Source organism: Diceros bicornis, chromosome 3, assembly GCF_020826845.1.
Source record: "Diceros bicornis minor isolate mBicDic1 chromosome 3, mDicBic1.mat.cur, whole genome shotgun sequence".
Lineage (NCBI taxonomy): Eukaryota > Metazoa > Chordata > Mammalia > Perissodactyla > Rhinocerotidae > Diceros > Diceros bicornis.
Genome location: NC_080742.1, coordinates 77,107,501 through 77,130,954, shown reverse-complemented (window position 1 = coordinate 77,130,954; position 23,454 = coordinate 77,107,501). Strand labels below are relative to the sequence as shown.

The following is a 23,454-nucleotide window of genomic DNA, read 5'->3' as shown; positions in this document are numbered from 1 at the left end:
CCCCACAGGGTGGTCCTACTGCCTAAGCACCTCCTGGGAGCTTGTTAGAAATGTAGACTCTTGGCCTTGCCCCAGACCTACTGGATCAGAATCTGCATTTTAAGAAGATCCCCAGATGATTCATAAGCATGTTAAAGTGTGAGAAGCACTGCTCCAGGGCCTGCTGACCTTAAAGTCCTGCCCCCGACCAGAAGAAAATGGAAAGTTGGTCTTTTGGAAATGCCCACAAGCCCAAGGAGCTCAGATACTTCCAGGTTCAGGGCCTCAGCTCTTCCTACTGCTGGAGAACTCCCTGTCTCTGCCTTTTAGGGCCTCTTCCTCCCCAAGAAAATTGGTCTTGCTGTAGCTGACTAGATTCAAATATCTGCAGATGACACCCGATAGACATGGTAGGGGACTTAGCTGGCTCGGCTGCGGGTCTTTTGTGCCTAGTACACAGTAGGTGCTTAACTCATGTTTATTAAATTGCAACACTGTCTCTGCAGTTGGAACACAGTATAGTAATAGGGTAAGAAATGACTAGGTTGGGCACCACTGCCTTGAGAGGGAGTTTCTGGTCCTCTGTTCAAGCAGAAGCAGATGCCTGCTGTCAAGGATGCTATGGAAGTGACGCCTGCTTTGATGGGGTCAGAGGATTCCTGAACCCTCTTCCCATAAAGCATCAGGACAAGGATAGCAAATATATGGGGCACACATGACTATCCCCCTTTCCCAGACTCTTGGTAGACATCAATAATTGATCGCAGTTGACTTTCTGGCATGACCTCAGAATCCTTTTCTACATAACACCCCAGGGAGCTGCTATCAATTGATCAGGCATGGCACTGTTTGAGATCTTTGCCTCGGGTCTCTCCCTGGGAGCTGCCCTTACAGATCAGGCCAGATGAGACAAGGAGGCCAGGCCAGTTCCTGTGACGCCCATCACTCCCCACTGAACTGCCCAGAGTGGTGTGCTGCTGCCCTGTGGGGAACCTGCCCTGTAAATCACCCTCCCGAGATGTTCACAGCTGGCGGGGTGAAATCCAGCCCTAGGCCTATCTTGCCCACACAGGCCCCTCTCCCTAGGGGACACTGAGATCACATAAGCGGCTCACCATGGTGGGCCCCTGTGTGGCTTTTGATGCTCTCACACCCTGTATAACTTCGGATCAGGCACTGACCTCTCCTGGTCTCTGTCACCCTGTCAGATTGAAACGCCCCCAACAGTCATGCACTGTGGTGTCCTAGAGTGTGCCCCTCTGACCCCAGGGTTTTAGTGGACAAGAGGGGGTCTAGGAAGTGCCCATACATCGGTGTTAACATTTCCTGCCTGTCATAGTGCCCTCAGCTTGAGCCCGGAGAGGTGCATCTGCACAGCCTTGCTCTGGCTTTGCTCCCCTGGAGGAGCAGAGACCCTGGCTCTCCCCTTTTACAGCCCATAAGGCCTGTGTGCTGAGTCCAGAGGCAGGCCCCATGGGGGCCGACATGCGTATGTAATTCCCATGGCAGCTCTGAAGCGGGAGTGCGGCTCTGACACTGGCTGCTTCCCCTGCGTGGTGAGTCCTGGGGAACCTCCAGCGCTGGGCTTCCTGCTCCCCACTTCCTAGGTGCAGCACGCTGCTCTCCTAGCACTGCTCCTGCACCCCACCACTCTCTGCCTGTCACCCCTCGGCTGCCACACCACAGGGCTTTCTTAGAAGCCACACCCACTCACTCACATCAGCGAGCAAGAGTCATTTTCTGCAGCAGGTTATCAGGTCTGCTAATCAGATGCGAGACCCCTACGCACACAGCCAGCCCCTACTACCGTCTTTTCCTTCTGCCTGCTACGTCCAGACTTGAGATCGGAGAGAAGGTGTCCATGTGTAAGTTTTGGCTGGGTGTGGCATCCCCCATGCCCAGCTGGGATGGGCTCACACCCTTGCTAGACCATGGGGTCAGGCACTCTGCTGTGTGCTGCTGTATCTTACTCAGCACGTCACAGGTGCTCAGTACATGTGGGCTGACCCACCCAGCTGCAGGCCTAGTCCTGGCGTGTACATGACTCCCAGCTCCCACCACTCCACTACTGGAGCTGGGAATGTTGGGCCTCACTGGAGATACCCACGGAGACAGCCAAGTGACCTCAGCTTCCTGCCCCTCCTTTCCTGACAGCCCTGGCTCCCTCCCATGTGGCCTCAACCCCACAATGCTCTCATGAGCCGGAGGATGCCTCTGTTTCTGGGTTTGGTAGTATCATTAGTTCCTTTCACCAAAACAGTTCTGGGCTGTCCAAAATCCCACCTGGGTAGTCAGGTGCTGGCTATCCAGGCACAGGTAGGGTGCCTGTACTGTGTCTCCTCTGAGCTATGACAGCAGCCATTACTGAACAATGAATCTGTGCCCAGCCCTGCCCGGAGGGCTTTACAAATCTCACTGAATTCATATATCAACTTAAAGGCAGGGACTTTTATCTTATCTTCAGTTTACAGAGGAGGAGACGGCCTCAGAGAGGTTAATTAGCTTGCCCAAGGGCACTCAGCTGTTATGAGGCAAGCTGGGGCTCAAACTCCGTCTGCCTACAGAGCCCTGTCCTCAACCACTATGATGTACTGACTCCTTGAGATAAACTCATTTCTAAGTTCTCTACCAGCATCAACTCAGCCTGATAATTACTAACCTGGTTGACATCTACCTATTGACTCAGTCTCTGAACGCAGCCCAAGGCTCAGCCAGGAATTCTATGAAACCCACACTCTGAACCACCACGCTGCTGGACAGGCTGGAGAGAGGGCAGCCTGAGGGGCGGGCTCAGGCAGCGCAGCCTCCTACATCATACGGGAGGGAGGACTGCTCTGCAACCTGCCCCATCAACATCATTTCCTCTACTGTGAAACCTCCACGGCAGCTCACTTAGACACTCCTGACCACAGGTGAGCTGCGCGTGTGAACGCGTTCCAAAGCCAGAGGGACTGTCTAGATTAACCACAGCTTTGGCTTCTCCTCCTTCCATGTAGACAACTGAAAACAAGAAATGTTAACGTCATGGGCTCTGTCCCTGGCTCCCTCACTTGGCCTGGACCAGCACCTGGGTGGCTGTAGGAGAGTCTCTGAGATCTGCCCGTAGTAGAGGGGGAGCTGGCATCCTAGGCACAGGCACCCAGATGACTCCTATGAAATGAGGCCGCCTGCTCACTGAATCGCATCAATGTCACCCGCTCCCACGGCACAGCGGCTGGGCCCGCGGCCGAGAATAATGACTCCATCGAGCTGGGATGATGGATCTTTGCTGCCAGGATGGCAGCAGCCAAAGCTCTCAGGCAGTGGGACAGGGACTTTCACCTCCTGCTGGCCTTGTCCAAGGTCCTGAGGCAGCCGTAGTGACCATGGGGCCACCATCCTGCCCAGTATCAATTCCAGCCCAGGTTTAGGTGCTGTGCAAAGGTCCCTAGAGACTGTGTGGCCCCCTCACTTCCCCAGGACTGTTTTGGGGAAAAACGTCTTTTCAAAGACCCTGGCACCAAGAACAGACAAAACTGATGAGAGAGATAAAAACTGTCATTCCTTTGAGAGGAGAGGCCATCAGGAAGCCTTCTGGGATGCTGATGTTCTACAGTTTGATCTGAGTGGTGGTTTCAGGAATGTACAGGTTTGTAAAAATCCACAAGCCACACACTTAAGAGTTGTGCACCTTACTGTAAGTTAGACCTTAACTGGAAGTGTGACCCGGGGACCGCGAGCTCGAGTGTTTTGTGCAGGCCTAGTCAGCTTCCCCACCCCCACCAGCTGCTTTTTCCCAATGCGGGGGGGAGGGGGTGTGCCTCAGCTGGTCAGCACCCAGGGCTGGCGAGGACGCGCCTGAGTTGTGGTCTCTAGTTCTGTGTCCACCCACTATACAAGCAGGCAGCCTGCTCAAGAGTCCTCCAGCAGGAGAGGGCTTCGCTCAGTGTTCCCTCAACCAGACCCGTTCTTCATCTGGTAAGCTGTTGAAGGTATCACCTTGTCCTTGAAACCTTCCATAACTTTCCTTGGCAGAGCGTGAATGCTCCTATTTGAGGTTTCTCTGACTGTAAGTCCACCCAACTCCCAGGAAAAATTGTTTTCTCCCTTTTGAGCTCCCACACCACTTTTTTTTTGTGTGAGGAAGATCAGCCCTGAGCTAACATCCATGCCAATCCTCTTCTTTTTGGTGACGAAGACTGGCCCGGGCTAACATCTGTGCCCATTTTCCTCCACTTTATATGGGATGCCACCACAGCATGGCTTGACAAGCGGTGCCTCGGTGCGCACCTGGGATCCAAACCCGAGCAGCAGGAGCGCATGCACTTAACCGCTACACCACGGGGCCGGCCCCTCCTACACCACTTTACTATAAAACATCTATGGAACCATCTCCCAGACCAAGACCTAGAACACTCCCACTAACTTACATCTCCCTGACATTCTTCTGTGTTCCACCTGTGGGGTCCCCTGTCCCACTGGGAGGTGACCACTGTTCAGACTTTTGCGTTCATCCCTTTCCTTTTTTGGTTTTATATTTTAGTATAAACATCGAAGGTATCCATCTACCTGTTTGCTCAAGACAGTGCAAGTTTACATTTGTGGCCCAAGTGTAAGGATTTAAGTGTCCCTTTACACTCTCAAACACATCCCATGAATTCTACAATCACTCAGTATACACCTATGTTAGCAATGTATTACTTGAACTTTATAATAATGGCATCATATGGTATGAAGTCCTCTGAGATGTGCTTTATTGTCTTTGAGATTTATCCGTGTTGTGTGTGGCCACAGTTCGTTCATTTCCATTGCTGAATAACATTCTGTTGTGTGGATACACCTTGCGGTGTCTGCTCGGCCCATTTTGTCAGTAGGAACAAAACTGCAGTGACTGTTCTTGCACGTGACTCCTGGTGGACGGTTCTTACATGTGAAATGTAGCCCTCGGCCACAGAACCGGGAGGGAACTGCTGGATCATGGGGCACGTACACTGTCAACCCGACAAGCTAAAGCTACCCCATTTGTCCATACCTCTATTTCGGTAAGTTTACTAGGTTTCTCCATCCCCAGTATCTGCTGTCCTCAGTACACAGTGGGCTCCATGAGGCTAGGGCTTATTCCTCTTTTTACCCCAGCCCTTAAAATGGACATGAACTAGCAGGAAGGAGCTCAGTAAATGCTAAATGCTTGAGGGGGGCTCTGGATGGCTCAGGGGAGACACATTCCTATTCTGAGACAACTCCGAGATGTCGCTGCTGGCAGGCCACAGGAACAGCAGCATATGCAGGCCCCGTCCCCGCAGTGGCTCTGTACGAAGCATGGGCGTCATGAGTGTGCTGGGGTGAGAAGTGTTCTGCCTGCTGCAGGGCTCTGGGCCTGTGGCAGGAGGGGTTCCCCCCGTACCGTTACAGGCACCCTGGCCTCTGTCAACTGAGCCAGGCCCCCAGCTCGCCCCTCAGGTCCCCGAGGGCCAGGTTCACTGAGATGGACACCCACCAAGGTGAAAGCTATGATGTAGAGAAAAATCACAGGCCTGGGGCGAGGGGATCTGTTTTCTATTTCTGGTCCTGCCATTAATTAATAAACTGGGTGACCCTGAGCAGGTCGCTGTCCCCTTCCTCATCTTATGAGTTTGGACAATGATAGCTCATTCTTGAACTTGAGAACGCATCAGAATCATCTAGAAAGCTTGTTAAGAGTACAGATTCCCAGGCCCCACCAACAGGAGTTGAGGTAGTAGGTCTGGAGTGGGAGTGATACATATTCACCTGATAATGAATAAAAAAATCAGAAACACTCGCCTCTGGTGAAAAAATTAAATAGTACGCAGGGAATTTTAAGATGCACTCCCCACGCGGGTGTGCCTACCTACAGGCAACCACCTTTATCATCTGTTTTAGATCTTCTGGTGGTTACTATCTTATTGCTAAACAATAGGCCTGTTTCTATTTCATCAACTTCAAACATTACTCATTGTCTTCCTACTGAGATGAGGGGTAGCTCATCGACCCCATCCCCACTCCCAATACAGTCCTGGCACTATTTTTGGAAGCTGCATTTTAAGGCCCCCCAGGACAGTCTGAGGTAACTGGTCTGCCAGCCACACTTGGAGAAGCACTGGCCTAGTGAGGCTTCTTGGTAGACTCTGAAATTCCCTCCGACCATCTCTTAAGCCCCTGGTTCTTCTGCTTGGCTTCTGGAACTTGCTGACAGATCCTTTCCCCACCTCTGGGAGCTCTGAAAGGCTGGGTATGGGAGCCACACTGGCAACCACACTGTTTTGGGTTTGTGCTGGTGGAGCTGCCCTGCTCTATCATCTTGCTCCCCTTCTCATCTAGTGTCACCTCCTGTCCCTTAGTTGCATAATTAGGATGAGCAGATTTCTCCTTTAGGGAATGGCATAGCTCTGGTGCCAGCAGATTGTTGAGCATCTGACTTCTTTATAACCACCAAGGAGTGGTGTATTTAGACAATGGAACATAGAGAAAGGAGAATGCGAACAAGGATGAATCTCACAGGCATGTTACGTGAGAGAAGGTAGGCACATAAGAATAGATTACTGCATGACTCCACTTATGTACAATTTAAAACCAGGCAAAACTGAGAAACAAAAACACCACAAAAACCCCACAAAACAGGCAAAACTCATCTACTGGGCTAAAAGTCACAAGAGCGGTTACCTTTAGGGGTGATAGTGACTGAGGAGCAAGTTTATGAGGGACTGGTGATGTCCTATTTTTTGATCAGTGTGCTGTGTGCATGGGTACGTTCACTTTGTGAAAACCTGAGCTGTACCTTTATAATTTGTGCACTTTACTGAATGTATTATTTCCTTACAAGCGTTACCAATAAAATGAGAAGGAAAAACCCTTCCCGAGGATGGGCCCAGGCAGGCAGGGGAAGCCAGCCATGGGCCCTCGTCTATGCGGCACAGCGTGGGGTGGGTGAGGAGGGCTAGTGCCCAGAGTGCTGATCCTGCCTGTCACGATGTATTGCAGAGTTCCAGCTGGGCGCCCCACAGAGCAGAGTGGCCTGCTGGGTCAAGGAAGTGGTTGGAAATGAGGCCCAAGCATGTTCCCTGGGAAAGATGACAAGATACCAGCCAACCAAGACTGGTGTGCCATCTTCCCCACCTGCTAGCAGCCAAGCTGTCTGGGGGGAGGGTGGCGTATGGGCCCCCAGCCCGCCTCCCCAGGCTGCTGGCCAACCCAGTGTAAATATTTTTATACTCCTACACATCTGAAGGACGTTAATTATTAAAACACATGCCACCCAGGGTAGTGCACTGTAATTAGGTTCAAATTAAATTAGCATCCTCTTGTAATTATGACATCAATAACCACTCCTGAGGCACCAGTTCTCCAGCTCCTCCCTGTTGCCTCCCAACATGGGCTAATGCAAGCAAGGGGTCCATTGACTCTCTCCCCAGGAGTTGGAAATAATCAAACCAATAAATAAAGTGGAGGCAGCTGTGCGAGCCCTTCTCTCCACCGCCTGCCTTCCTCACTGGTCCTGCACACAGGCAGAGAGGAGAGGAGGGTCACTGGAGAGGGGTCTCGGGCGTCAGTACCCCTGGTGGCGAGCCCAAACCCTAGGCTCTGCTGCAGCAGCCCTCAGAGACTGGGAAACTTCCAGAGCTCGCCCAGAGATCAGCAATGCTGCTTTCCTGCCATCCGTTAGCCTCAACTCTGCCCTTCTCCTCTGTGACACCTTTGCAGCCACCAGGCCAGGGCCTTAGCCCCTTGTCCTCGTGCACTGTCCGCTGCTGTGGCTTGTTATGGGTGTTTCAGTACCTGCTGCCTCCTCTACACCGAGACCGCATGCCCCCCGAGAGCCTATGGAGATGGCCTTGGCACTCACCGGACCCAGGGCTGTGCCGGGGCTAGCTCGGTCTTAACCTGTGTTCAGTGGATGGATGAATGGATAATAGGTGCCCAAGAGCTTTTGCTGTTCAACTGGCAAGGTGGAAGGGGAAGCAGAGCCTATGATCCTGACACCAAGGAGCGTGTTTTGTAATTCCAGAGGGGGAGGGACCTTGGGAGAGGGTTTTGGGTGCTACCTGTGCAAGTGCTGATGCTGACTGGCCTCAACTATGGACAAAAAGATGACATGCCGAGGCACCTGCACGCCCTGAGCGCTTCCTTAAATTCTGCCCTAGGCACCTGGCTTGCCTCACCCTAGTCCCAGCCCTACCCAGGACAGACTGCAGGAACTCAACAGACGTGGCGGAGAGAGGAACACTGAGAGAAGGTGGCAGCAGCACCTTCTGACCTGACAATGTTCTGACCTTTGTCTAAACCAGCCTTGGAAAAGAAAGAAGCTAAGAAATGGGAAGGTTCAGGCATCATTTCAATTGGAGAACCACGGAGGGTTTATCCTTGGGCACAGATGTAACCAAGGCAACTGTTAAGACAGTGAGATGATTTCAGACCCTTTTACAAAAGAGTGGGCTGGCATCTTGCCCCTCTGCCAATTGTGCTCACGGTGAATACACACCGATCTACCTCCTGGCCCTTCCAGGAGATAGAGAAATGGGTGAGACAGGCATTCTCTTCTCCATGACTAGCCTCCACGATGGATAAAAATAAAATGAGAGACCGTGGTGAGAGGAGGCTTGCCTGCTGGGGGCAGGACAGCTTTGCCAGGAGTGGGGATGGATGGAGAGATTCACACCAATTCATCATCTACACTCCTGCTGACTTCCTGCGCCCCAGAAGGGGCTGTACATAGTCACGGCAAACAGTGTACTGGACTATAAAGGGTCTGATGCGAGGAGCACAAGCACTTGTTCTGACTAGCCCAGAGGGACAGCAGGCAGGGATCCTGGAGAGGAGGGGAGCGCAGTGGTTTCCGCAGCTGCACTGACTCAATGTTTCTCCTGCTCACCCCTCCCTGGTTCTTCTCTCACCTCTCCCCTTAACTAGAGTGCACCCCGAGTACAAGAAGCATACATCTTTCTGCCTAAAGACAGGAGTACTGGGTAGAACCCTGGGCCTGAACAAGAGAGTGTGGGGACAGAATTGCCAGGAGCCAGAATTTTCTGGGGCCCAGGACCTCCTGTTTAGGAATGAGAGCTAGCCAGCCAGGCCCCACACCTCTACTGACTTCCCCACAGATCAGTGGACCAATCTTACATGGCAGCTTGGAGCACCACCTCAGATCAGAATGCAGGGTGAAAAGTGGCGCTGCCAGAAGCGGGGCCAGAGTATGTGACTGGGATGGGCAGGACCACAAGGATGAGGGCGTGGGGGGGTGGGAGAACAGGAAGATCCCCTGGACACGGCAGATACCAGGAGGGGTGACCTCCTCACCACACACACACCTCTCTCTCCCGGGCATTCCCTAAGTAGCAGGACAGGCTCCTCATTGCACACCACGGTGCCCACTCTCCAGTCTCCCTCCTCCCTTAGGGGCTAGGAGTAGCCTAGGGTTTCTGAGCTCCATGGCCAGCTCTACCTCGAGGACTTGGGGGATACCTTGTCAAGTCAAACAGAGCAAGAGCCAACCTGCAGAGACAGGCCTCTCCTTGGCCAGCAGCCCTGACCCCTCTCAGAGCACCCCTGTCCTGCAGCTCCATTCTCCAATGAACACACACTGTAGAGGGAGCTTGGCAGGCACCAGGGGCCCTCATTCTTAACCCATGTTGTGCCAGCCTGTCTGGGGTTAGCCATTACTCCAGCCACAGCAGGAAGAAAGAAATCACCTCATTTCCCTCAACAAGTCCCCTCTGGCCCCCTGCTGGGGTGAGACGGACCCCGGCCTTCCATAGGTGGACAGTCCTGGGCACTGCTGGCCGAGCTGCTCTAAATCTCTAAGGTTCTTGAGGGTGGTCACGTGTGAGTCAGACTGTGAGTCAAAAGAGAACTCTCTAGTCTTCTGCATGATGGCCATGGTGATGCCCACCAGGCCCCAGGAGTTGCCAGGAACTCTGAAGACCTGACCTGCTTCCCCTGACTGGCTATGTTCCTAGGGGATGTGGCCAGGCACGTGGATGACGACCCTGGGGGTCATTGAAGTGCCCAGGTCTCCTCCTGGCTGGGGCTGCTGAGATTCCAGGCTCTGGGCTCCACCATGACCAACATGGGCTGCAGACAGCAGGTACTATTTTATTGGGCCTCGAAAGCTTTAAATACAGAACGGGGGAGGGCTGGCGAGGGGGCAGATGTGGACACGCTGGCATTTGAGAATGGACATATCAGACAAATCACATAATCCACAGCTGGGCAGAGACCTGGGAAGATGGGCAGTCTGGGATAGAAGTGGGGTGCCAGCTGGCAGCTGGCCTCGAGTGCCAGGATTACATCCTCCATTAGGACAAAGTCTTTCATGTTTCTTCCTGATTTGAGGACAATTTTTAAAAAACCATAAACCCCCAAATAAAAGCACAAAATCAGCTGGGAGAGACTGTGGATGGCAGTTCCCGTCATCTCAGAAGACAATGGCCTGCTCTTTGAAAGCTTCGGGCTCCCCCCACCCCACCCCCAGCCCAGATGCTGCCCTACAAGACATTTCCATACACTGAAGCAAAGCTGGACCCAAACTACACCCCTGATCTGGGGTCTGGAGCTGAAAACACCCTCCTGGTGGAGGAAGAGGTACTGGCGTGAGCTGTGCTGGGGGCCAGACCAGATTCCCTCCTTAGCGGCTGTAGCCAAACTCATCTGCGTCATCGGCTCGGAAGTCTCCGTAGCGCCACAGGTTCAGCTGTGAGGAAACAGAAAATAGCTGGTCAAGGAGGGAACTCAGGGAACCCAGAGGGCCAGGCCTCCTCTCTCAGCACCCTCTGGGGCTCCTGAGGCGAAAACTCACCCTGGCGCTCTTGGCTGACTCCTGGGCGTTTAGGTATTCTGTGATCTGGAGGGACAAGAAAAGAAAGGGAGTAGTCAAGACGGTGGTATTTGCAACTGAGCAGCCAGAGTGACGCTGCAGAATATCCAGGTCAGGTCCACGTTACTCCCCTGCTCAATGGATCCCCAGCTCCCTCAGAGTAAAATCCAAGTGCACAGTCACATTGGTCTCCTTGCTGTTTCTCGCCTCCGAGCTGGCTGTTCCATCTGCCTGACATGCTCTTCCACGTCATGTCCACCTGGCTACCTATCCTGCCCCTTCAAGTCTTTGACAAAGTATCACCTTCTTAACGAGGCCTCAAATGACCTCATTTAAAATTACGGCCACCCTGTCCTACACACTCCTGATTCCCTTTGCTTCTATTTTCTCTTTTGCCATTGCACTTATCTTCTAACATTCTATTTCATTGAATTAATATATTTATTTTTATTGTTTGTCTCCTCATGCTTGAATGCAAGCTCCATAGTGCAGGAGTGTTGTCTCTTGTTCACCGAGATGTAGGCCCTCAATAAAGTTTTGCTGAAAGACTCAATGAATGAATGAATACATTAAGTGTTTATCTCCGATATTGGGCAAAGGAATTTTCTAGACACCAGAGACATTATAGGTAGCTTTATACAGGGACACTAAGATCTCTAATCTACAGGGAAACTTAAGCTAATACCTAGGAGCAATCTCAGGAACCTGTGGGCCTCCAGGGGGAGGACTAGGGGTCAGGCTTCTCCTGTCCAGAGGAGACATACTAGCAATTCACACTGGGGTCTTGTTCCAAATGAATTATCAACTTGCATAGCCAGCGCCACAGATCCACAAACTGCCAAGTCATAGTGGGGAAGAGAGGAAAGGCAAGAGAGGGCCTATGAGAAGAGGAAGCAATGGGCACAGTGAAGAGAGAAGAATACTGGTTTCAACCCTGGTGCTCTCACCCCTCCTCTCTGAGGGAGCATGGGGAGGGGTTGGGTGCTGCCACCACCCTCTAATCCCCTCCTGCCTCGAGAAGGTGACACTACAGAAGGGCATGAGCTTCCCACCAGCCTGTCCCTCGAGGCTGGTGTGTCGTGGGGCCTCAGCTGTGGCTTGGTGCGAGACTGGGATGAGTACGGCGCTGAATGGGAAAGGCCTGATCCTAATGATCGATAATGAACAGCGAAAAGTGGCTTCCCAGGTGTCAGCCCGGATCCTCGCAGTCCCCCCAAGAAGCAGCAAGGCTGGTGGTGCTCTCCTTGCTTCATGAGCGGGAGACCCAGGCTCTGAAAGGTTGATGTCTAGGGCAGACATGTCATGAGTGGTGGAGGCAGGACTCAGGCCCAGCTCCAAACTATGGGGGCTACTCAAACAGGCTAGATGGTGCTGCGGCACAGTCCCTTCGGGCCCCTTGGCTGCCTCCTGGACGCCTCTGGCTCCGGGTGGCACTGTGTGCTAGTAGCTGGTTATGGACTTGGAAATCGTACGGCAGAGAGAAGGAAGTGAGAATGGGCGAGACAGCAGGACAGGCTGTGACCCTCTCCAGGCCACCCCCGGCAAAGCTTTCTAGCCTGTCACCTGAGGGTACATGCAAAGGGAAACTTTCCCCTGTAGTCTCAGCCAAACCCGCAGCCAATTAATTTGGGATGTAATTAGCTTTTCTTTTTAAAAACCCCAAAAAACCCAAATCCATTATCTTTCCCCACCAGAGCAGCAGGATGGGGGGTTCCCTGCTCCCTCACTGGCTCTTGGTGCAGTCCCCAGTCTCACTCCATGACAGTGGTGGTAGGGGAGAGGCTAGGGGCCTGTTCCCACAGTGGGTGGCCTGCCTCCCTATCACATACCACTTTCTGGAACTGTTTCTCCTTGCGCACCTCCACCATGACCAGTCCCTCCTTCACCAAGCCCAGCCCCACATCCCCTTTGGAATCAGCAAACTGCAGGGTGACGTGGGGGCAGCCAGCGCTCAGGTGTTCCACGTTGAGCAGGCACTGAGTGTTCTGAATATCTCGTACCACGCTGTCCACGGCGTCTGTTCGAGCATCCTCCTGGAGCAGGGACATACCCAGGTTAGTGGGAGAGATAAGTGCAAGCAAAAGCCGGCCATGTGGGCCCCAGGTCCTGTTCACAGACCTTGAAGAAAGCCTGCCTGGCGGATGCCGGCAGCTCACTCTCCACTGAGATCCTAATGAGGGAGGAAACAGGCTCTGGACACTACTGCCCGCCTCTGCCTTTCTGTCCTCCCCGCCCCAGGCCTACCGGCATATCATCCCACCCTCCTCCCCTACCCTTATACCCCCACCCATCTGCGCTGTCTCTCTGAGGAAAAGCGGCATTTTTTCCATCCCAAACCAATCCTCCACTTGCTGCCCGGGCCCCCATCGTCTCCTCTACAGGGCCTTGCTCCAGCACAGTGACCCCTCACAGCCTTCACTGTCATCTCAGGTTCTCTCCCTGCTCATGTCTCCCCAACCCCGCAGACTGCCCCTTGACTTATGTTATCAACATCTCCTGTTGTTTCTCTTCTGCCCTTCAGTATAGTTTGTGAAAAGGCAGAACATTTTCTGTGGTGCTCATTTCTAGCCTTCCATTCATCCCTTAGCACCCTGCATCTGGCGGCAGCTCCAGCCATGCTGGTTCAGACTGCTCTCGCTCTGTGCACAAGGACCTCCCCCATGCTGAAAGCCAAGGGCACCCCTTCAGCCTCAGCTTCAGCCTGCCTGATCTCCTGGAGGAGCTGGACACAGCAGGCAGGCTCTCCTCTTCCAGAAACTGGGTGGCGTCTGCAACCCTGTGAACAGGTTCTCCTCTCTCCGCTCCTCCTCTCTGGATGCACATTCTGCCCCAGGCTCTGCCTCCTCAGGTCCGGGGAATGCCAGCACTTCCTCCCCATCCCATCTTCCAAATACTCACCCTTGGACACTCCCATGGTTTTAACTACTTGAGTATGGCATGACTCTAGGTCTTATCTCACTTTCCAAACTGAACACTAGAAAGCCGCCTGGAGCTCCCATAGCCCTAATTTGCTCCTTCTCGTCCCCCCTATCTTGGCCAACAGCAACATATCCACGCATGAGAAACCCAGAGCCACCTTAGAGTCCACCTCTCCTGCACCCCCATCCTTCTGATGGTGCTGAGACTGGCCCTTTCTCTCCAGCCCCCACTATATGGCCCCGGTTTGGCTGTCACTGTCTCTAGCCTGGACTTGCAATTGCTATTGTCTCCCAACCATTCTTTCCAGTCTCTGACGATGCCACCAGAAGTAACTTTCAAAAACAGATTTGAGGGCTGGCCTCGTGGCTTAGCGGTTAAGTGCGTGCGCTCCACTACTGGCGGCCCCGGTTCGGATCCCGGGCGCACACCGACGCACTGCTTCTCTGGCCATGCTGAGGCCGTGTCCCACATACAGCAACTAGAAGGACGTGCAACTATGACATACAACTATCTACTGGGGCTTTAGGGGAAAAAAGGAGGAGGATTGGCAATAGATGTTAGCTCAGAGCTGGTCTTCCTCAGCAAAAAAGAGGAGGATTAGCATGGATGTTAGCTCAGGGCTGATCTTCCTCACAAAAAAAAAACAACAAAAAAACCCAGATTCGATCGTGTCATATCTCTGCTGAAAATTCTGCCACAATCCCTCCCGCCCACAATACAAAGAATAAACTTGCCAGGGCAGACAAAGCCTCGATCCCCAGGCCTTGACTTACTTTGCTCCTCTCATCTCCTGCCACCACCTGCAAGGTCCCTGACACCAGACTGTGGGGGACTAGTCTCTGCCCAAACGCACACTGGCCCACCCATTTCAGTAGCTAAGGTGCTCAAATGCCACCTCCTCTGTGGCACCTTCCCTCAGCTGCCTCGGTCACTCCCATTTCTTGAGTCCTCTTATGAACAGACCATTCATCACTGCTTCCATCTTCTCCCATCAGCCTGTGAGGGCTGCAGCAGTGGTTGAGTGTCACTGGACAGTCCCCTTTGGAAGGAAGATATGCAGACTCACGTCTTGGGGCACCTGGATGAAAGCGAAGGCGTACTCTGTGGCTTGAGCTGGCAGCACACGAGTGCTGAAGGCAGGTGGCAGGGTACCCAGGCGGGTGGATGGCAGGATCTCTCTCTGCAGAGGACACACGAGGCCAACAGCATCACACACTCAATACCCACTTGCTCTTAGAGGACAACTCCCTGTGGCCATGCCTCTGGGAATTCTAACTGAGGGCTCTCCCCACTCCCTCATGCCTCGGTTCCACTGAGCCAGGTACACAGGCTTGCCCAGTCAGCCACACCTTGGGAGAACATGCCCAGCTGGCCCCTGCAGTAGGCAGCTGTGGGTAGCTGTGACACACACCCTCTCACCCTGAGCCTGGTGTTGGCACACCTCATGGCTCCTACTAAAATAATCAGTTTGATAACTAGACTCTAATGGCTGTTTCCAGTTCTTTCCAATGCCTTCCTTCTGTGACACGGGTTCCCTGACTACTTTCCCATAGGCCAGGGGGTGCTCCAGCTGGAAGAACACACAAAAATGGGGGTCCTGGCAACCTCCTAGCCTGCCCATGGTTCTGGCCCAGGTGTATGGGGCAACTCCAGCCTGGCAGGACCTTCGTGTATTCCTGACCCTCAAACCTAGTCCTTGAGGAGAGTGGATAACTACCACCACACTTCAGGAGCGGCACGGTTCTGAACAACTTTCTCCCCTGCTTGCTGCTGTGCCCAGGGAATTTCCCAGGAATTGCTGACAGACTCCCAAGCCCAGGCCAAGGGGCTTTTCTCCCAAGGGTGCCAGTCACTCTGCCACCTTGTGACTGACCCTTCCCAGCAGGCCTTGGGAGGTGCTTTTGGGAGGTGCTGGGGATCAGCACACAAGCACCCAGTCGAGCATGAGGACCAGGAGCCACAGGGTGTAGAGGGCCTGTCATGGGCCCACTCTTCAGAGAGGTGGGCAGAAGAAGAGGAACCATGGGTGTGGCTGGACACTCATCCTTGGGGCCTGGACAGGAGACCCCTCAGTGTTCACAGGCCTCTGACCAGAGACACCAGTTTTGCCTGGTTACTCGGGAGTACTGGCCTGTTACATGCTCACTGTTCTGTCACTAAGGGAGTCCTAAACTCTGAGGACCTTTGAGAGGTCAGATGAACTTGACCTCAGGGGCTACTGTGTAGAATGGCCCCTGGCAGCCACTTGGGGCCCCTCCTTTGCCTACTCATCCACCTCCTGGTCCCCCACACTCACGTTGCCGTAGTCAATGTAGAAGACGTGTACTTTGGCAGGAGACTCGACTTTCTCTACTCGGGCGCGGTACCTGCAATGGCATCATGGGCAGAGCTCAAGGGGCAGCCCTGAGGAGTCTGGTCTCCCTGGAGCCTCAGCAATGGCAGGGCAGGAGGTACAGCATTTCCCCGCCCAGGGCTCAGAGTGAGCACTCATGGGCGTCACAGAGGGCAGTTCTCGGACTCCACCAAGGCCCAGGCTCGGGGTGCTGTGGCCACCATCTAATGGAATCAGAGCACAGCTGGGAGCAGAGGGAGGGAGAAGGGAGCATGTGGAGCAGATTAATGTGTCCTTGGGGCATAAAGCAACAAGAATAATGACTAGATTGATGTCTACTGTTTAAACCCAGCACACTAAACAGCAGCCGTAATTAGCCAGCAGATCTGTCTGGGAGGCCGCAGCAGGGAACACATCCAAGTCACTTCGTCACCCTGGGAAGGCCATAGGCCCTACCCTTGGTAGATCAGATATAAGTGACCTTCTTGCAGCCTGTGAGTGCTGCTGCTCATGTCCCAGACAGCGGGATGGAGAGTCAGGCGGCTGGTCTTGGCTCACTGAGAACCAGCCCCCACCCTCACCCCGTGACATCATTTTTCCTGTGTGGAGTGAGGGGTGAGTCAGAGAGCCCCAGTCAACCAGGGCTCCCCCCCACGGAGTTTCCCAGGAGAGAAGAGGAGGCACACCACTTCTGGACTCGGGACGCCGGCTGCAATGCAGGAGAATCATGGCCAAAGCACAGGCCCCAGAGGGGCTTGGGCAATAAAGAGGGCCACCCTGGAGAGCTGGCCAAGGTCAACAACAACCACCCAGTGGAAACCAAGCTGCTAAGGCAAATGCCTCAAGTCTGGCTGGTAGCTCTGCAGGCCTGTACCCTGAAGACAGGCCTGCTATTGCTCCTGCTTACGACTCTTCGCCTTGCTCAGATCCACATGGCTTACCATTCTCCATCTACAAATTTGGCAATGCAGAATTCTCCCCGGCGGGGGGCGTAGGAGCCCTCAACAGGAGGATGGCTGGCGATGTCATTTCGCATGTTCTCCATCAGCTTCTCCAGCTGGGTGCCTGCAGGGAAAAAGATGGAGTGAGACCTGGGTGCCATGTTCGTTGGAGCCTCATCTCTGGATGAGGCAGATGAGCCTGGGAAGTGGGCAGGAGGTGGAGTTCTGTAGGGTGCCCCCAGTACTGGCTTGCCCCTATCCCACAGGGAAGTTGTCTTTGATCCCTGCTCAAGAGGTTTCATGCTATCTTCAGAAGTGGGAAGGTGACCTGCTGAGACTTCAGGCACATAGAGTCTTACAAACTCAGCTCTCTAATCTACTGGCCAAGACTGTGGAAGCCCTTGGGAATGTTCCTGGGCTTTGGTTAAGGAGATGGAGAAAGTCAGTGATCATGGAGTAAGGCACTTTCTCCACCTCCTTAACCAAAGCCCAGGAACATTCCCAGGGGACTCCCATACCCCATTCCTACAAGGACCGGCCCTAGCCTGAGCCATAGAAGTGGCAACTGACAGCAGCCATTCTTCACAATGTCTCCCAGGGGCACAAGCAGAGATGAAGGATGGGTCCCCTACAACCCTGGAAAAGGAAAGGGCCTCAGAATCCAAGCCACGAAAGATGGGGAGCAATTCTGGGAGCAGGGCACAGTCTCAGTATATTCAAACCTGGCCACTCCGACTCCGGTCACCCTGTGACATACGTGCTGCACTTAACTTCTAGTGCTGCCAGGCTGGGGTTCCACCCTCCCACCCTCAACTCAGTGCCCTCTTCGACTAGGGGGAGGGAATCTCCTTCCCTGCCTTGTCATTCCTGAATCACTCTGACCTTGGGTCATCAGTCTCTACTGCTTGTCTGCTGTTTTTCGCCAGGTCTGGCAATACCCAAGGTCTTCTCAGGTTCCCTCCCTGGCTCCTTCCTGCTACACTCCCCACTCCCACTCCGCTAAGCATCAGTCCCCAGTGGCTTCTCTTTTACATCCCTCTTGGCCCAGATTCCAGCTCTGCAATAGACCCGTTGTGCCCCCTTCGCTCTCCCAGGTGAGGGTGGCTGGGTACATGTGGTGTAGGTGTGGGATTCCTCTCTCCGTCTTCAGGGCCCAAGGCCACACTGCAACAGGTGCCTAACACATGTTGGCTATTGGTACACTTGTCACAGTCGGCCTTGTAAGTTCCTTGTCTGCACTTATGTTTCTTCCACTACACTGTGAGCTCCTTCAGGGCACAGACCATAGCTCACTCGGTTGGTTCCTCTCACAAGGCCTAGCAGAATCCCCGATGCATGCAGGGTGCTTAACAGTTTAACTGTATTGAAGATGAACTCTGCATATGCACTTGAGGACGCGTGTCCACTCTCCGGCCTCTGCATGGGCCGCTGTTCCAGCGTTCATGAGACTCGGTTTCAAGACAGGGACTTTTAGGAAGCAGCTGCCCTTCCCCTGCCCCAGCGCTCAATCGTCTACAATTCTCCTGAGAGCGTTCCTTGCCCACAGACTGTACAATTTCAGGGACTAAGGAGTAGCCTCTACATAGACAAGTTCCTCCTATACTTGGTCTATTTTTATTTTTTATTTTTTTGCTCTAAGGCAACAGAAGCAGACTTTGCCTTCTACAAACAGGCAAAGCCCTCTGGGAGGTCCTTACAGAGCTTGGTTGGTCATTTATAGCTAAGGGTAATGTTTTCATCAGATTCTACCCAAAGGTAGGCTTTAATTAAGAGAAGGGAGACAGGGTGAGAGCATGTCCCTCAAGACAGAAAGGTTTCAGAGGAGGGAGGCTGGGCATGCTGAGGTTTATTTTACTGGATTTTATGGAGCTACCTGAGGGCAGGGTTTTCTCTAGAGCCCACCACAACTCTCCAGGTGGCATGCCACAAAGCACCTCACTCCCTTATCCTCCAATATTCAAAGAATACATGGTTTCCCCCTTAGTTCTCTCTTTCCTTACTTTTTGCCTTGGCTACCACTCACTGCAGTGTCCTGGCTTCCGAGAGCTGTGAGAGGTGGGATGCAGGGCAGTCACAGGAAGCCTGTGAGATCACAGAGACTTTGTGGTTGAAGGGCTTGAACCCTCACACTTTGTCCCCCAGAGACTTCAGGGCTCTGTTCTTACTCAAGGTGGGTCCTCCTGTCCAGCAGTGCTGGAGGCTGGGTGAAGACTGCCTGGGAGTCGTCGTATCCTGGGCAGAGTCTTCTTTGAGTCCTCTTTCCCTCAAGCTCCCCGAAGGCCATTTTTTTTTTTTTGTGAGGAAGATCAGCCCTGTGCTAACATCTGCCAATCCTTCTCTTTTTTTGCTGAGGAAGACTGGCCCTGAGCTAACATCCGTGCCCATCTTCCTCCACTTTATATGGGACGCCGCCACAGCATGGCTTGCCAAGCGGTGCGTCGGTGCGCGCTCAGGATCCGAATCAGTGAACCCCAGGCTGCTGCAGTGGAGTGCGTGCACTTAACCGCTTGCGCCAGCGGGCCGGCCCCCACAAAGGCCATTCTTGCTGGCTCCTCTGCTCAGGAACAGCTCTCTTTCCTACCTGGACCACCACACACTCCTTCCCTGGCACATCACCCAGACTCGTAGGCTGGCTGCCTCTCGGCTTCGTTCCCAAGACAACGGCTGGGTGAGCTTTCAACAGGATTGCAGCTGACCTCAAGAGAACCTAATCCTGAAGGCTGATCAGCAACATCTCTAGCCCTCCCTGGTGTTTTTCCCCTCCCAAGTATAGCCTGCCCAGGGCCAGGAATGGCCAGATTTTCTTGGTGAAATGACACTGCCACAAAAGCAGCTGCTTAGGAAATATCATTAGAGGGGAAGTGGCTGAGACGAGGTTGCTGGCGATCTGGAGTGGGCCTGGGGGTGGAGCTGAGGAGGCTGGGCAGAGCTGTACCCTGCCACCCATGTGGCTGCCTTTAGCGCCAGTGACATTTTCAGCCCTCTCTGCCTTGCAAAGAGCTGGCTCCTTGGACCCAGAGGTGGCTGTAAGAGCTTTTTCCTCTGCCCCTAACTAAACTGTTTCCCTGCACAGGGTGGCAATGAGAGGAGGGAGGTCAGGGTGGAGAGACAGTCAAGGGAGTGGAGGTGGATAGTTGGGCTGGAGGGGCCACAGCACAGCTGCTGCGAGAGCTGTCTACTGCCCTCTGTCCTCCAGGAGCCTGAGGTCTCTGCCTAGGGGACCCTGGCCACAGTGCACAGTGCTCAAGGGCAGGAGGAGGGTGGAGAAAGGGTGCTTCAGAAAGACTGCCTGGGGATCACTTCCCCTAGAGCACTGCTTGTTTCCATGGTAACTGGCTACCACTCAGGGCTACGGTAACCTCTAGAGAAGGAGAAATCCCAGCAGAGACAAGCCGAGGCTCCCCTCCTCCTCCTGCCAAGAAAAGCTGAGAGGGAGAGAGACCGGTTCGTGCTTCCAGACCCCATGGAGACAATCTGTTCGCTGCTTCTTGATAGACTCTGAGGGCTACATATCCTCATGCCCACCCAGCCAGGGGTGTCTGGGAGCAAAACAATTACCTAAGAGTCTCAGAGCACCACCCAGACAAAATTGGTTACCTCACCAGTCCTCAGAGAACCTGCGTAGCCTTGCCCACTCCAGGGCTCGCTTGCAGTGCGTGAAACAACCCATGGGCCCAGAGAGTGGCGTGACGGGGCCTGGGGAGTGGGCAGCCATAAGCTATTCTGGGGAGGTCTCTGGAACCCCTGGGCTGTAGCCCTTCCTCCCATTGCACAGAGGGGCCCTGGAGGCGGGCTGGACCATGCCAGGAGCTATGAGGCAGCAGCGCCTGGGGCTGGGCCTGTGTACTCACCGGTCTCAACATCCTGCACGTAGAAGTGCAGGTCGTCGGTGATCTCGGTCACAAACACTGGCTTGTAGCTGGCCGAGCGCTCCTTCTCCTCCAGCACGGGCGTCACGTCCTCCACAGGCTGCTCCTCATAGTGGGCCCAGACCTGCATGCGTGGTCAGCAGAGCGGAGCAGGCGATTAGGAAGTGAAGTCAGAGAGGACACCAGGAAGGGGGCTTTGGGCAATGGAGTCACCTCAGGGGTGAGTGTGGGGGTCACCACAGGGTGCTTCACATCACGCTGGGCTGAGCCCCTGGAGCCCTCCTACCTCTGGTGGGGGAAAAAGACTATTCTGAAGTTCTGACCCAGCACTTCTCACACTCTGGCAGGCATCAGAAGCAACTGGGGAGCTTATTAAAAAAGCAGAACCCTGGGTCCCACTCTAGGCCTACCAAATTAGGATCTGTTACAAGGGTCCCGGAGAAAGTAAAACAAAAATAAAAACAGGCTCCCAGGCGAATCTTGTGCATACCAGAGTGTGAGAACCTTGGAGCTGGAGTCAGTCTGGTCCCCGTCTCCCTCCCCCACATTGTTCTGCAGGGGTCACTCTGAACTCTCCAGGCCCTCCCACTGTCACAGGGACTCTGGTACTCCTGAGGCTCTCCAAGTGACAGCACTGGGCCTTGGAGGGGAGGGGCTCATCCGTGCAAGGATGCCTCTTCTCAGCAACTTCTCTGTCCTCCTCACATCAAGCAGGCGCTCCGACCCCAGCTCAGAAGCTGGGCCGCTCCCCTCCACCCTTCCTCCCCCAGCCGTGCACTGCCAGGGCTGCAGCGGTTCAGAAGCTGATTTGACGTGACAGCACGTCAAGTCCAATCCTGCGGCCAGGAGATTATCCCAGTAGTGAGGCCTGTCAGAGCAGGGGAGGCAGGTGGCTTTCCAGCTTAGCAGTGGGAAGGGGGTGGGGGAGTATGGGGGACTAGACCACACACGGCGTCCCACCGACACACACAGGAACAGGGGGGTGATGAAAGCATTGGCCAAAAACTTACATGCTTACTACACAGGCGCCAGGGGCCATTCTAAACATTCTCCAAATAGTAATTCATTGAATCTTCATAACACCCCTTTGAGGAGGTATTAGCATTACCCTGTCTTACAAATGAGGCACACACGTTTGCTAGAGGTAGTGGAACCAGAATTCAAAGACAGGCAGCCTGGCTCTGGAGACAGAAGGCTGCACTGAGCAGTGGGAAGAGTTATAGGTGAGAGACAGGGGCTCTTGTCTTTTCATTTTGCCCTTTAATTTGCTGTGTGACTTTGGTCAAGCCACATGCCTTCTCTGGCTCTCCTTTCCTTCTCTTGCAAGAAGAGGTAGGTAGTTTGACCACATGATCACGGGGATGGTGTGTCTCGGCTGACGTGCAGACTCCTGGTGGCATCAGGATGCAACCGAAGGGCAGGAATGCTGCAATTACTGAACCACCTGGGGTCACACTTACAGAGGCCACACTCTAGGCTTTAATGTGGCGTGAGTGTGTGTTCTTCCCTTAGAAGGGGCGACAAGGGCCTTGAGACCTTCAATGAGCAACAGGGACTTTCCAAGCCCAGGGGAGGCTGCCAGGAAGTGGCCAAGGGGGATGGGAGAGACATCACCTAGGCCCAAACTTCTGCCCCCCTCCACAGAGCAGTGCCCTCTGCTTTCTGCCTTCCGAGGCTGAACCCGTGGACCCCTGGTCTGGGGCTGGACTCTAACCACAATAGCTCCTGACCCCTCTCACTTTCCCCAACACCTGTCCATCACCAGGGCCACTTCCCTCATCACCAGGCCTGGCCTCTCCCCAGGAGAGGAGGCAGGCGGCAGGGCTTCAATTCACTCAGATCAGAGACTCCTGACCTAATCCCTCAAGGGCCCACCTGCCCTTATGGGGAAGGGGGTCTCTAGCTTTCGGACATGCTGTAAAAGGGCCTCTCCAATCAGAGGCCATGGCACGGACCGCTGAGAGCACTTTGGGGGACAGCCACAGTTACTTCCAATTCCACGGCCTACATCCTGCTGAGGGAGGCTGAGGCTTTCCTCCCAGACCCCCCTCGCTGTAAGTTCCCCAGGAAGTGACTACTCAGCCAGACACTCCTCTCGACATCTAGGCTCCCAGCCCCTCTGGGATCCTTGCAGCTCCGAGGATTGATGGGACTTGCACTGCCTCTGAGACAAGACTGTCAACACCAGCTCAAGTGAGGTGGAGCGGAGCCCTGTCCCCTCTCCACTGTGACCTCCTGACCCAGCTGTCTGTCCCCTGCCTCCTTTTTCCACCAGCGCACTCTAATGCGTCTGCACTCCCCCTGCCCCCAGACCAAGTCAGCGGGCTCTTCTCTCTCCCACGTTCGCTTCCTTCTTGCTTCCTCCTCTCCCAGCACGAAGCATGTTAGAGAGACAGAGCCCCCTGCGCTGGCTTCTGAGTGGGCCCCGAGCCTGAGAGCTGTTCTGGGCTCCCATCCTAACCTGCTTCCCTTGGCTGTGGGGGAAGGAGGCTCCTCAGCGGTGTTGATGAATTGGGAACTGACTGACAGGGTGAGAGCAGAAACTGCTAATGACTCCTCAAGTAAAAGCGCCTCAGGCGACAGCATCACGTTTTTCTCCTTGGAGAG

The 23,454-nt window shown here is 54.1% G+C and overlaps 1 protein-coding gene across 1 annotated transcript in view; it reads right to left on the bottom strand.

Moving 5' to 3' along the window:
* Positions 1-10,045: 10,045 nt before the first annotated feature.
* SND1 (staphylococcal nuclease and tudor domain containing 1) overlaps positions 10,046-23,454 on the bottom strand; it is a 420,486-nt gene continuing 407,077 nt past the window's right edge. Inside the window, exons 18-24 of the mRNA XM_058529372.1 lie at positions 20,830-20,971; positions 16,979-17,102; positions 16,002-16,071; positions 14,772-14,885; positions 12,616-12,819; positions 10,769-10,813; positions 10,046-10,663 (exon numbers count right to left, since the gene is read on the bottom strand). Coding sequence (XP_058385355.1) covers positions 10,598-10,663; positions 10,769-10,813; positions 12,616-12,819; positions 14,772-14,885; positions 16,002-16,071; positions 16,979-17,102; positions 20,830-20,971 — 765 coding nt within the window. The 3' untranslated portion in view covers positions 10,046-10,597. The remainder of the gene's footprint in view (positions 10,664-10,768; positions 10,814-12,615; positions 12,820-14,771; positions 14,886-16,001; positions 16,072-16,978; positions 17,103-20,829; positions 20,972-23,454) is intronic.